We start from the raw sequence: 13,623 nt of genomic DNA, 5'->3' as shown, positions 1-13,623 counted from the left end.
TTCTCAATAAAATACTAGCAAATCAAACTCAGCTGATCAAAAAAAAAAAAAAAAATTCCATCATGAGCAAGTGGACTTCATCCCAGAGATGCAGGGATGGTTTAATATACACAAGTCTATAAATGTAATTCACCACATAAACAGAAGTAAAAATAAAGACCATGTAATACTCTCAATAGATGCATAAAAAGCAATCAACACAACACCCTTTTATGATAACAACGCTTAACAAAATAGAAATAGATGGGACTTCCTCAAAATGATAAAAGCCACATATAACAAACTCACAGCCAACATCATACTGAACGGGGGGGGGGGGGGAACTGAAAGCATTGCTGCTTAGAACTCGAACCAGACAAGGTTGCCCTCTATCACCACTTCTATTCAACATAGTGCTGGAAGTCCTAGCCAGAGCAATCAGACAAGAGAAGGAAATTAAGGGCATCCAAATGGGGACAAAAGAGGTCAAACTATTGCTCCTTGCTGACGATAGAATCTTGTTTCTAGAAAACATTAAAGATGCTGCCAAGAAATCACTAGAATTGATAAATAAGTTCAAGAAAGTCTCAGGTTACAGAATCAATGTACACAAATCAGTAGCATTCATATATGCCAACAACAAACTGAGAACCAAATCAAAGACTCAATACCTTTCATAATAGTAACAAAGAAAATAAAATACCTAAGAATATATTTAACTAAGGATGTGAAAGACCTCTACAGGGAGAACTATAAAACACTAAGGAAGGAAATAGCAGAGGATGTAAACATATGGAAAACCATACTATGCTCATGGATTGGAAAAATCAACATTGTTAAAATGTCTGTACTACCCAAAGTGATTTATAGATTCAATGCAATCCCTATTAAAATACCAACATCATTTTTCGCAGATCTAGAGAAAATAACTCTACACTTCATATGGAACCAGATAAGACCCCATATAGCTAAGCAACCTCAAGCAAAATGAACAAATTAGGAGGTATCAATTTACCAGACTTCAAACTATACTACGAGGCTGCAGTAATCAAAACAGCATGGTAATGGCACAAGAACAGAGACACAGACCAATGAACAGGACTGAGAACCCAGAGATAAAATCACCCTCATTTAACCATCTGATCTTTGACAAAGCAGACAAAAACAATACACTGGGGAAAAGAATCCCATTCAATAAATGGTGCTGGGAAAACTGGATAGCCACATGTAGAAGGCTGAAACAGGATCCACACCTCTAATCTCTCACAAAAATCAACTCACAATGGATAACAGACTTAAACCTAAGGCATGAAACGATAACAATTCTAGAAGAAAATGTTGGAAAAACTCTTATAGACATCAGCCTAGGCAAAGAATTTATGAAGAGGACCGAAAAAACAATCACTGCATCAACAAAAATAAATGGGACTTGATCAAATTAAAAAGCTTCTGCACATCCAAAGAAACTATCACTAGAGCAAACAGACAACCTACAGAATGGGAGAAAATATTTGCATACTATACATCTGATAAAGGGCTAACTACAATCTACACAGAACTCAAGAAACTCAGCAAGAAAAAAAAAAAAATCAAACAACCCCATTAAAAAGTGGGCAAAGGACATGAAAAGAACTTTTTCAAAGGAAGATAGACTAATGGCCAAGAAACATATGAAAAAATGATCAACATCTCTAATCATCAGGGAAACGCAAATCAAAACCACAATGAGGTATCACTTACCCCATGAGAATGGCTTTTATCAAAAAGTCCCAAAACAACAAATGTTGGCGTGGATGCAGACAGATAGGAACACTTATACACTGCTGCTGGGACTGCAAACTAGTACAATCTCTATGGAAAGTAATATGGAGATACCTCAAAGAACTAAAAGTAGAACTAGCATTTGATCCAGCAATACCACTACTGGGCATCTACCCAAAGGGAAAAAAAAAAAAAAAGACATTCTATAATAAAGAAATCTGCACTCAAGTGTTTTCAGTAGCACTATTCACAATTGCAAAGATGTGGAAACAACCCAAGTGCCCATCAATACATGACAGGATTAACAAAATGTGGTATTATGTATACCATCGAGTACTACTCAGCCACAAAACACAATGGTGAACACCTCTTGTATTATCCTGGATGGAGCTGGAGCCCATTCTCTGAAGTGAAGTATCACAAGAATGGAAAAACAAGCACCATATATACTCACCATCAAATTGGTACTAAAATTGATCAACACTTATGTGCGCATATGGAAGTAACATTCACCAGGTGTTGGGCAGGTGGGGGGGAAGGAGGGGATAGGTATAGTCATACCTAATGGGTGCAGTGCACACTATCTGGGGGATGGGCACACTTGTAACTCTGACTCGGGTGGTGCAAAGGCAATACATGTAACCTAAATGCTTGTATCCCTGTAATATTCTGAAATAAAGAAATGAAAAAGAAAAAAAAAAGACAGTGTGGCACTACCGTAAGAACAGAAGTAAACACCAATGGACTAGAATAGAGAGCATAGAAATAAAACACAATAGGACAAATATTTTATGATTTCATTTGTATAAGGTACTTAGAACAAATTCATAGAAAATAGAACAGTGGTTCTCAGAGGCTAGGGGAAAGGAGTAGTAAGTTATTATTTAATGGGTACAGAATTTCAGTTTAGGATGATGAAAAAGTACTAGATATGGATAGTGGAGTGGTGACTGCACAACAATGTAACAGAATGTATTTAATGCCTCTGAACTGTACATATAGAACTATTAAAATGGCAAATTTTACATTATGTATGTTTTACCACAGTTTAAAACAGAAAGTTAAACACAGAATTACCATAAAACCCAGCAATTCCACTCCCATGTATACATCCAAAAGAGATGAAAGCAAACAGATACTTGTACACTTGTGAATAGCAGAACTATTCAGAATAGCCAAAAGGTGAAAACAGCCTAAGCGTCCATCAACATATAAAAACGGATAAACAAAATGTGGTATATACTCTTGAGCCACATAACATTTTGGTCAACAATGGACCCTATACACAAGAGTGGTCCCATAAAACTATAATGGAGCTGCCCTATATAGATCTACCACTTTTTATCTTTCATACCGTATTTTCACTATACCTTTTTTTTCTTTTCTTTTTGTCAGAAGTCCAACAGAGGTCTCACTGGGCTAAGATCAAGTGTTGGCAGGGCTATGCTACTACTACACCTTGTCTCTGTTTAAATATGTTTAGATAAACACAAATACTTACCACTATGTTACAGCTGCCTAGAGTATTCAGCACAGTAACATGCTGTACAGGTTTATAGCCTAAGAGCGACAGGCCATACCATTTAGCCTACGTACACAGTAAGCTATACCATCTAGGTTTGGGTAAGTACACTCTATGTCAGAACAACGATGAAATCACCTAAAGAGGCATTTTTCAAAACATATCCCCATCTTCATGTGTAATTGTATACATATAATGGGATGTTATTCAGCCATAAAAAGGAATGAAATTCTGATGCATGCTACATGGGTGAACCTTGAAAACATGCTAAAGACAAATAATGTATGATTCCACTTATATGAAGTATCTACAGGGTGTCCCAAAAGTCACCATACATAGGGAAAATGGGACATTGTAGCTAAATGTACACTTATTTGTAAAATAGTCATTATAAAATTTTACTAAATTTTTCCTTTGTATGGAGACTTTTGGGACACCCTGTATAAGAGGCAAATTCAGAGATAAAAAGTAGACTAAAAGTTATTATACCAGGGACTGGGGAAGGGGAAAATGGAGAGTTATTGCTTAATGGGTACAGACTTTCTATTTAGGGCTATGAAAAACCTTTGGAAATAGTGGTATGGTTGTACAACATTGTAAATGTAATTAATGACACAGAAGCATACATTTAAATATAGCTAAAATGGCAAATTTTGTTATATTTATTTTACCACGAAGAGGGGAGGGGAGACATAAAATATTTGACCAGACTCCTTACCAAAGAAATATATGAATGGCAAATGCCATTGAAGAAAAGACGCTATCATCATTACTCATCACAGAAATAAATGCTAACTAAAACCACAGTGAGATACCACTACATACCCAGAAGAGTGGCTAAAATCCAAAAAGCTGAACATACCAAGCATTGGCATTCATGCGGAGTCTCATACACTGCTCTTAAGAATGTAAAGTAATACAACTACTTTAGAAAACAGTTTCATCCCTTATGCCCATCAACAGGTGAATGGATAAACACATTGTGGCATAAGCATACAATGGAATCCTACTTAGTAATAAAAAGGAGTAATATTGATACACACAACATGGATGAGCCTCAAAATAATTTTGCTAAGTGAAAAATGCCAGACACATATTATAGGATTCTATTTGTATAAAATTCCAGAAAACGAAAACTTATCCACAGTGACAAAAATGTAGATCAATGGTTGCCTGGGGACAAGGCAAGTGGACCAAGAAGCACAAGGAAACTTTAGGGGATGACAGATAACATTCACTATCTTGATTGTATTGATAGTTTCACAAGTGGATACATATGCCAAAACTTACCAAACTCTCCCTCACAAATTAGGTGGGGAAAAAATAAGTAAAAAATAATTTTAAAGAATTTATCAAACTGTATACTTTAAATATGTGTAGTTTATTGTTTATCAATTATACTTAATAAAAAATGACTAGCAAAATTAAAATAAAACAAAGTCAATAATTATAGGCAAACATAAAAAGTGCTACCAAAAAAGCTGAAAAATCAAGAAGCGGGTCCCCCCAAAAAAACAAAAAAAAACCAAACTCAATAAGAACGATGGGGTGATCCCCTACTGGGTATTTACCCAAAGAAAAAAAAGACACTTGCACTCATATGTTTATAACAGCATAATTCACAATTGCAAAGATGTGGAAACAACCCAAGTGCCCATCAATACAGGAGTGGACTGACAAAATGTGGTATATGTATATACCATGGAGTACTACCTAGCCATAAAAAAAAATTGGTAAACTATCTCTTGTACTATCCTGGATGGAGCTGGAGCCCATTCTTCTAAGTAAAGTAACACAAGAATGGAAAAACAAACACATGTACTCACCATTAAATTGGTACTAATTAATCAACACATGTGTACATATGGAAGTAACATTGACCAGGTGTCAGGCAGGTGGGAGAATGGAGGAGGGGATGGGTAAATTTACTACACCTGGCAAGGCTAATGTTCTGGGACTTTATACCTCAGGCAATCAATCTCTGAGACTTCTGGTGGAAAAAATGACATTAATGGAAAACATTAAGATAGCAGCAGGACACAAAATGGACTCGAGATAAGAAAAGACTAACGCAGAGAAATCAGAAAGGAACTATAGGCTGGGTGTTGTGGTTCATGCCTATAATCCTAAGACTCTGAGAGGCCAAGGCGGGAGGATCGCTTGAGCCCAGGAGTTCAAGACCAGCCTGAGTATGAAACCCTATCTCTACTAAAAATAGAAAAATGAGCTGGGCGTTGTGGCACATGCCTGTAGTCCCAGCTACTCAGGAGGCTGAGGCAAGAGGATACCTCGAGCCCAGGGAGTCTGAAGTTGCAGTGAGCTATGATGACGCCACTGCACTCTACCCAGAACAGGGCAAGACTATATCTCCAAAAGAAAAAAAAAGAAAGTAACTATAAGCATGAAGTAATGCACATCCATATTTCTCTATGAGAATGGCCATAATAGAAATGAAAAAGTAGCGGACAGAAGTGACACTAGAAGAGAATAACTGACATGACTGAAAAAAAATCATTGGTGTAACCAGTCTGAGTGATTGGCAGAAGAGAAAAGAAAGAAGTTCTGTTTGAGAAAATGGTGAGAGAAGAGTCAGTTTGAGAAAATAATATGAATAATTTGACCTTGAACAAAGTTCAAGATGCTAGAAGGACAACCAGATAAAGTATCTAAAAGTCAACGCTGAAGGAATAGATTTAGGAGCCATACACAGAGATGATAGTAAAGCTGCAAAAGTAAATCACATTTCCCAAAGTAGATGAATTTTCCCAGAAACCCCAGAGAAGAGAATGCCAGCAGCAATACCTAAAAAATAAATTCATTTAAGGGACAGCAGGAAGCAGCAGTTACAATGAAGAAACACACAATCAATGAGGTATAAGGTAATAACCAGAGGCCATAAGCATGTAGGATTGTGATAAAAAGAACTGAGTTCAGCTCCAGACTCTACCACTTAATAAACTATAGAGATGGAGGTCAATTACTTAATCTCTCTAGCTTCAGTTTCATCATTTATAAAATGTGGATAAATGCTATGTGCATTAGTTGCTATTTTAACAGCTAGATGATACGATACCTTACAAGTGGGTAGTACTTTATAATTTCTAAATTACTTTTGAGCTTATTCATTTAATGTCACAACTATCCTGTGAGGCAGATCTTGTTATGTGAATTCTATAGCTGAGGAAACAAGGCTAAGAAAGATGGAATCTCCTTTTATGAGCATGAGAACTAACATCATATGCAACCTAGGTCTTCTACACATGGTGTGGTGGCAAAGAATACAGGCTCTACAGTCAGTCTTCCTGGGTTCAAATCGAACACCACCATTTGCTAGCTGTGTGACTGGAAGAAAATTATTTAAGTGTTACAGATATTACTCTTGACAAAAGAATATTTATCTGCCTTAGGGAAGAATAAGGATGCAGAAATTTTGAGGTGAACAGCATGTGAGATGGCTTTGATTTTCTCAATAAAGGAAATAATCTAACAATAACATGGGCTGGGAGTGGCGGCTCACACCTGTAATCCTAAAACTCTCGGGGGATGAGATGAGGATTGCTTGACCTCAGGAGTTCAAGACCAGCCTAAGTAAGAGTGAGACCCTGTCACTACTTAAAAGAGAAAAATTAGAAAAATCAGCAGGGTGTGGTGTCACGCCTATAGTCTCAGCTACTTGGGAGGCTTAGGCAAGAGGATCACTTAGGCATAGGAGTTATGTATAGGCTGGTGGCTCACGCCTGTAATCCTAGCACTCTGGGAGCCCAAGGTGGGAAGATCACTTGAGGTGTGGAGTTCAAGAACAGCCTGAGCAAAAGTGAGACCCATCTCTACTAAAAATAGAAAAAATTAGCCGGGCATGGTGGCATCCCCAGCTACTAGGGAGGCTGAGGCAGGAGGATGCTTGAGCCCAGGAATTTGAGGTTGCTGTGAGCTAGGCTAACAACATAGCACTCTAGCCCAGGCAACAGAGGGAGACTGTGTCAAAAAAAAAAAAAAAAAAAAAAAAAAAGCATAAACTCTCTCTCTTCTGAGCCCCACAGCACTTTTTAAATGCTTCTTTATGATACTACACATTCTTCAATATAATTACTTAAGTCCATTCCCTCAATTAGATTTAAGCTCCTTCAAGGCAGGCACTTTGTCACATTTATCTTAGCATCCCTCAACATCAATCACAATACAGGCAAACACTTTATAAAATTACAGTGGACTGTCCAAAGGCACCCAGCTATCCTCAGACATTTCGTGGCAGTTAACCATTTAATGTTTATTCATCTCCACAAATTGGTAGTCTATTAAAGAACACTCATTTAAGAGACATTTTTTAAAAGGGCACAAAATGCAATATAAGAAAAAGGCAAATAGTCAATCCTAACAATATATTCTATGTATACTGAATGCATGTAAAGAAATACAACTTACCCTAATACAGCTGAAACAACAAAGCTTGGAGCAATGAGGACACAGGCGTGCATCCCGCAATTTCTCCATACAAATGAAACATCGAAAAACTTCAGCAATGCTCTGTAAATAATAAAAGATGTAAGGTCCACCAGATTAGGCTACTGAATCAAAGTAAAAAGCATGCTAAAAATAACTCACTTGACATTTACATTTATTTTGGTCTGATATCTCAGTTTTAACTATATTGTTAAGTCCTTGCTTAGTCAAGGTCCAGGAACCTGAGAATACATCCTGGAAAATGTGCTTCCTTTTTTCTAAGTTTCGTGATGATACTATCCTAAGGAAAAGATACGAAATGCAAACACAGACCTATGCACAAATATTTTCACTGAAACATTAATCATAATGACAAGAATCTGGCTACAGCCCACATGCCCATTAACTAAACCATGGCAGTTACACATAGATTATGACAGTCACTAGAAATAGTTCTAGACTTAATGATACAGAAAAATGCTTATGATGTATAACAGTATGGAAAAAAAGGGAGACTACATGATTGAATGGGCAATAAGAACTTATTTACTTTTTCTGCAATTTCCCCAAAGGGGATAAATTGTTTTTATAACTTAGAGGGAAAAAAGTCTTTGACACTTCTCCCCATGGCAATGTACTTTGATGCAGAGAGAAACTAATTCAAAATCCAGAAATTTGAATTTCTGTCCTGATGCTGCAATCAACTAGCTACTTATTTGAACCTAAGTTTCTGCCCTTACTGAAAACTTTGGTGGTAGCTTTGTGAGGCCTTGGGAAGAAAAAAAAAATTACATAAATAGAACAGCCAGGTGTGGCAGCTCCAGCCTGTAATCCTAGCTAATTGGGAGCCTGAGGCAGGAAAGTCGCTTGAGCCCAGGAGTTTGAGGTTATAATGAGTTATGATTATGCCACTGGATTCCAGCCTGGGTGACAGAGAGAGACCCTGTCTCCAAAAAAATATAACAAAAAAATAAAAAACAGAAGAAATTGTATTATCTTTCCAAGCCTCAGTTTAATAAATTTAGGAAGTAACTAACAAGTTAAAACAAGAAAACAGATATTAAACGTATTGTTATTGCATATTCTAAGTTTTTACAGTACTGACATTTATCTTATGCCACTCCACGAGAATTAAATCCTCCTAAAACTAAAGTAAGTTTACAGAACCTTTGTAATACTTTCACACGAGGAATCAAGGAGAAAATTACCCATGAGTCTAATCATGACTCTGCAAGGCCAGAAAGAACCTGCGCCAGATGCAGGTTCTATAACCGACAACCAGGTGGACAAGAGTGTTGATTGGATGAATTAGTTTCAAGTGCAGTACCAGTAACATACTCGCCCCTAAGAATTTAGTATTTCAGTATTTGAAAGGTCCAAAATTTGACAGTGATTACATGTATGTCCAATAAACATCCTGCTTTCTTCTGTTCCTAGCCCTTACCTAAATGTCCCAATCCTCTGAAATCACAGCTTAGAAGAATCAGATATAAAAAGAGTTTGTCCTGGAAACTACAGTAGAATGAGATAGTACGAGCATATGCTCATTCAATCTGGGAAGGGCAGAAGCCTGCAAAATGTACTGCTGAGGGAAAGAGGACTATCCATTCACAGGGACATTTGGATCAGCTCATCAACTCGCAGGAATTGGTGGCGAATCTCAGGGCACATTCATCTGATGAATTTGCAGTTTTCCTCTGCACAGGCTATAGTTTGCCAATACCCGGTGGGGATGAGCACCGAGGTGCCAAGACATCCTGGAAAACGCTAGAATACGCCCCACCTGACTGCCGAACAGTCTAAACACAGGACACCGGAGGGCTGCAGACAGAGAGCACGTCGTCCTCCCCACCGGCCCAGCCCCCTCTACAGCCGCAGGGGCGGCGTGGGGATGACTTCCTGGAGGCAGGACAAGGGCAAGGCATCCCGAATACAAAATGCTTGTTGGGTAGAAGGGGGAGACTAATCCACCACTCTCCTCAACCCCCTCACCTCCACGCTCTGTTCATCCATTGCCTCCGGCTCTCAGCGGGGCCCTCGGCGACCCGCGGACTCTGTAGTCTGACCTCTTAGGCGACGGCCCGAGGTCGCCAGGTCAAATCGCTGAGAAAAGTCCGGCGCCCACGTCAGGGGGCTCCGACAACCGCCCCACCTGCGCGCCCCATCGCTTCAGGTTCGGCGGCGACTACCCCCATTTCGCCATTTTTACCCAAGCGCCCGCCCTGGAGCGCAGAGACAGTGAGCGCGGTGACCGCCGCTTCTCCCCGGCTTAGCCGCCCGCCAGCAGCCGCGAGGGCGCCTTGGCCCACGTGACACGGGCGCGCGCGTATCGAACCGTCGCCTGGAGCTGGGCGACGCTGGTCTCACGCGAGGAAGGCTCTGCAGAGAATTCGCAAACACCAACCGTAACCAGGGCAGCTAGAGGCGCGGCAGCGAAAGAAGGCGCGGCACGCATGCGCGGGAGGCGGGCACCTAGTTCCCGCGGTGAGGGGGCGCACACGAGACTTGGCGGCTTGCTTTCCCAGGGTTGTGTGCCTCAGGCCGCAGCCGGCGGCAGCTGCGGGAACTTGACGCTTCGCTGCGCCCCGCCCCGCTCAGGGCGGAACCCCGTGGATCTCAAACTTTTGCGCTCCAAAGATTGGACCCACCTGCTGTGCGGGTGGAGGAGGATGACTTCGGAACCACACCCCTAGCTATTCCGACTCCTAGATTCTACGGTGGGGCCCAGGAAATCCGCGTTTTTAACAGCCACTCTGGGTGATTCGGTTGCAGGTGGTCTGCGACCCGCACTTTGAGAAACCTGGTGCAGGGGATTAGTGGTTACTCGTTCTCTTTCTCTGAAAGACAGATTCTAAGGTTTTTAAGCCTTCTGTTCCACCTACCGAAGCAAATGAACTTAGAAAGCTCCAAATTGTGAAGCGTGGAGAGGTGACGTTTCTCATTTTGGTGGTAAGACGGGACCACACACTGTGAAGATTTCAGACCCACGCCCCACCCTTCATTTCTTCCCACTTGAGTTGAGCTGTAGCCATGTGACTTATTGAAAGGGCAAAAGGGTATCAGCTGTATTCAGCTTTCCTATAATTGGGATCTGGTTTCTACAATTTCCCTTCCAGAAGAGATGTGTAAAGAATGCATTATTGAAGGTGTGAGACCAAGGGCGTACCTCAAATTCTTAATTTGAATTTAATTTTTCCTTTCTATTTATTGCAAGCAACTACTTATTATACTTAACCTAGAGTGCACATGTAGAGAATCAATAACAATCTAGAAAGAAGTTCTTGAATAGCAGGTATTTGGACTTATAAGTAGTTTTTTTAAACTATGTGAGCCATGGACAATATATAATTTAGAAAGATTCAGCTGGGACTGAAAAATGCTTTCACTAAAAATTATGATTTTGGAACTATATGGAGATGACGGTTGCACAACACTGTACTAAAATGCCCTCAGTATGTAAATTCTACCTCAAAAGAATTGCTTAGGGAACACAGTACTATGCTGTACTTGGGATTCAAAGAGTAATGAGAAGTGGTCCTTGCTCTGAAGGAACAGTATAGAAGACAAGAAAAATTGCAACATGTATATAATAAATATTAAAATAGGTTCTTGTATATTTGCCCAAGAACCCAAAAATGTTTAAGGACTTATTGCATTAGTTTATAATAGTGAAAAATTAGAAAAACCTGTACCACTAATTAGAGGCCATTGGTTGCAAGCACAAAGCCAGATTCTGGCTAACCTAAGCATAAAATAATTTAGTTGGCAGACTGCTAAACTGAAGTCATTTGCCTGGGGTTGGGGATCCTATGATCTATCTGCTCCATCAGAATCCCTTAAAGCAGCAGTCCTCAACCTTTTTGGCACCACGGATGGGTTTCATGGAAGACAATTTTTCCTATGGGGTGGGGGGATGGTTTCAGGATGATTGAAGCACATTGCATTTATTGTGCACTCAAACCCCTCTAATAATAATCTGTATTTGCAGCTGTTCCCCAGCACTAGAATTACCACCTCAGCTCCAGCTCAGATCATCAGGCATTAGATTCTCGTAAGAAGCACGCAACCTAGATCCCTTGCATGCAGTTTACAGTAGGGCTTGTGCTCCTATCTAATGCTACCAGTGATGTGACAAGAGGTGGAGCTTATGTGGTGATGCAAGCAATGGGGAGCAGCTGTAAATACAGATGAAGCTTCACTCACCTGCCTGCCACTCAACTCCTGCTCTATGGCCCAGTTCCTAACAGGCCACAGATCAGTACCAGTCAGCGGCCCAGGGGGTGGGGACCACAGCCTTAAAGGCTGTCTTTGCTGCCCTCCCCACAAGACAAATCTCCTAACTTGATTATTAAGTACTTACATAACTTTCTATCATAGTTTACGTGTTATATTACTTGTATAACTTGCAATTACACAGCATAAATATCTATTAATCAGGAACTGATAAAAATTATAGTACATCTATATAATGGATTACAGCAGTTAAAAAGCAGAGTAAGCCAGTAAACTCAAGCAGCTCACACCTGTAATATCAGCACTTTGGAAGGCCAAGGTGGAGAGGATCCCTTGAAGCCAGGAGTTTGAGACTAGCTTGGGCAACACAGAAGAGACCCGACTCCCACCACCCCCTTCTCTACAAAAAAATTTTTTTAAAACATTAGCCAGGCATGATGGTGCACCTGTAGTCCCACTACTCAAGAGGCTGACAAGGAAGATGACTTGAGCCCAGGAATTCGAGGCTGCAGTGAGCTATGATAGCGCCACTGCACTCCAGCCTTGGTGACAGAGGGAGAATCTGTCTCTAAAAAAAGAAAAAGCAGGGTGGATGAATGACATGATGTGTGACATGACAAAATATATTTAAAATGAAAAAAACTTAAGTATATCTGCAGTACAATGTAAAGTATCAATCTATTTTTGTTAAAAAAAATAAAAAATTCTGATTTGTATACATGTAGAAATGCCTGAAGAAATTATTTGCAGATTACCTCTGGAGAATAGGCATGCTTGTGGTTTTTAACTTCTTAAACATGTTATTACTTATAACTTAAGACAAAAACTCTATAGTCACCTAGAAAACAGTTATAATCCAGATGAGAAATAAAAAGCCTAAATTAGGGAAGAGTGAAGATAAATTGGAGGTTGGATACTACGACAATTTCAGAGATAATTTTATTGACTAAGAAGATAAAGGATGCAAATTAGTTGTACAGGTTTCAATTCCAGCTAACAGAATAGTGGCTATTAACAAAACAATAAAATCAGGAAGTATTCTAGATGTGTTCAATTTGAATATTCACATAGGAGGTTTTATTGGAAATATTGATCTAGAGCTAGTGGAAGTTATATTTGGGAGTTATCCACAAAGAGGCTTGAGGCTTGGGAAACAAAAGAATATACTGAGAAATACATAGAGAACAATTTTAAGAGGTTTGAAGGGAAGAACATTTAGAAGATAATTGTGACAGAAATCATAGAGGAAAAATAGTACAATCTCATTTTTCCCCCAGAGTGAAAGCAAAACCAATTTAATACTACAGTATTAAGAATTTGTTATGACCTCTTCATGATAATACCATTTTTTCAATCCCACGAATCAACATCCCACCCTTGAGCCATCCTATGACAGGAGCTGCCTTAATATTAATTGCTTGAGTACTGAAAAAAATTAATATCTGATACTAAGGTGTAACTTACTTTGTAATTTTAAAAAAGGAGGCTTTCTGTTCTTGAAATACTCAAACTAGACAGGACAATTTTAACTGAAACTACCCTCGGAATCCTGTTTTTCAGCTGTTATAGGTTTGTAATGGACAAATACATGCTCATAATAGAAAGTTTTAAATTATGTAATAGTATATTTTTATAATCTGCGGAATTAATATTTGGTGTATTTTTTCCTAGTCTTTTCAATGCCTAGT

At 39.4% G+C, this 13,623-nt stretch overlaps 1 protein-coding gene across 4 annotated transcripts in view; it reads right to left on the bottom strand.

Moving 5' to 3' along the window:
• TRIM37 (tripartite motif containing 37) overlaps positions 1-10,144 on the bottom strand; it is a 136,922-nt gene extending 126,778 nt beyond the window's left edge. For 2 of the 4 annotated variants that reach the window (XM_069481109.1, XM_069481112.1), the window contains exons 1-2: positions 9,695-10,144; positions 7,685-7,786 (exon numbers count right to left, since the gene is read on the bottom strand). In XM_069481109.1, coding sequence (XP_069337210.1) covers positions 7,685-7,786; positions 9,695-9,715 — 123 coding nt within the window. In that variant the 5' untranslated portion in view covers positions 9,716-10,144. The remainder of the gene's footprint in view (positions 1-7,684; positions 7,787-9,694) is intronic. The other 2 variants (XM_069481110.1, XM_069481111.1) reach the window with 1 other exon arrangement.
• Between the last annotated feature and the right edge of the window lie 3,479 nt (positions 10,145-13,623).

The sequence above is a fragment of the Eulemur rufifrons genome, chromosome 9, assembly GCF_041146395.1.
Source record: "Eulemur rufifrons isolate Redbay chromosome 9, OSU_ERuf_1, whole genome shotgun sequence".
In the NCBI taxonomy this organism is placed as follows: Eukaryota; Metazoa; Chordata; class Mammalia; order Primates; family Lemuridae; genus Eulemur; species Eulemur rufifrons.
Note: the sequence above shows the minus strand (reverse complement) of the source record. Positions and strands in the feature narration are given on the sequence as shown.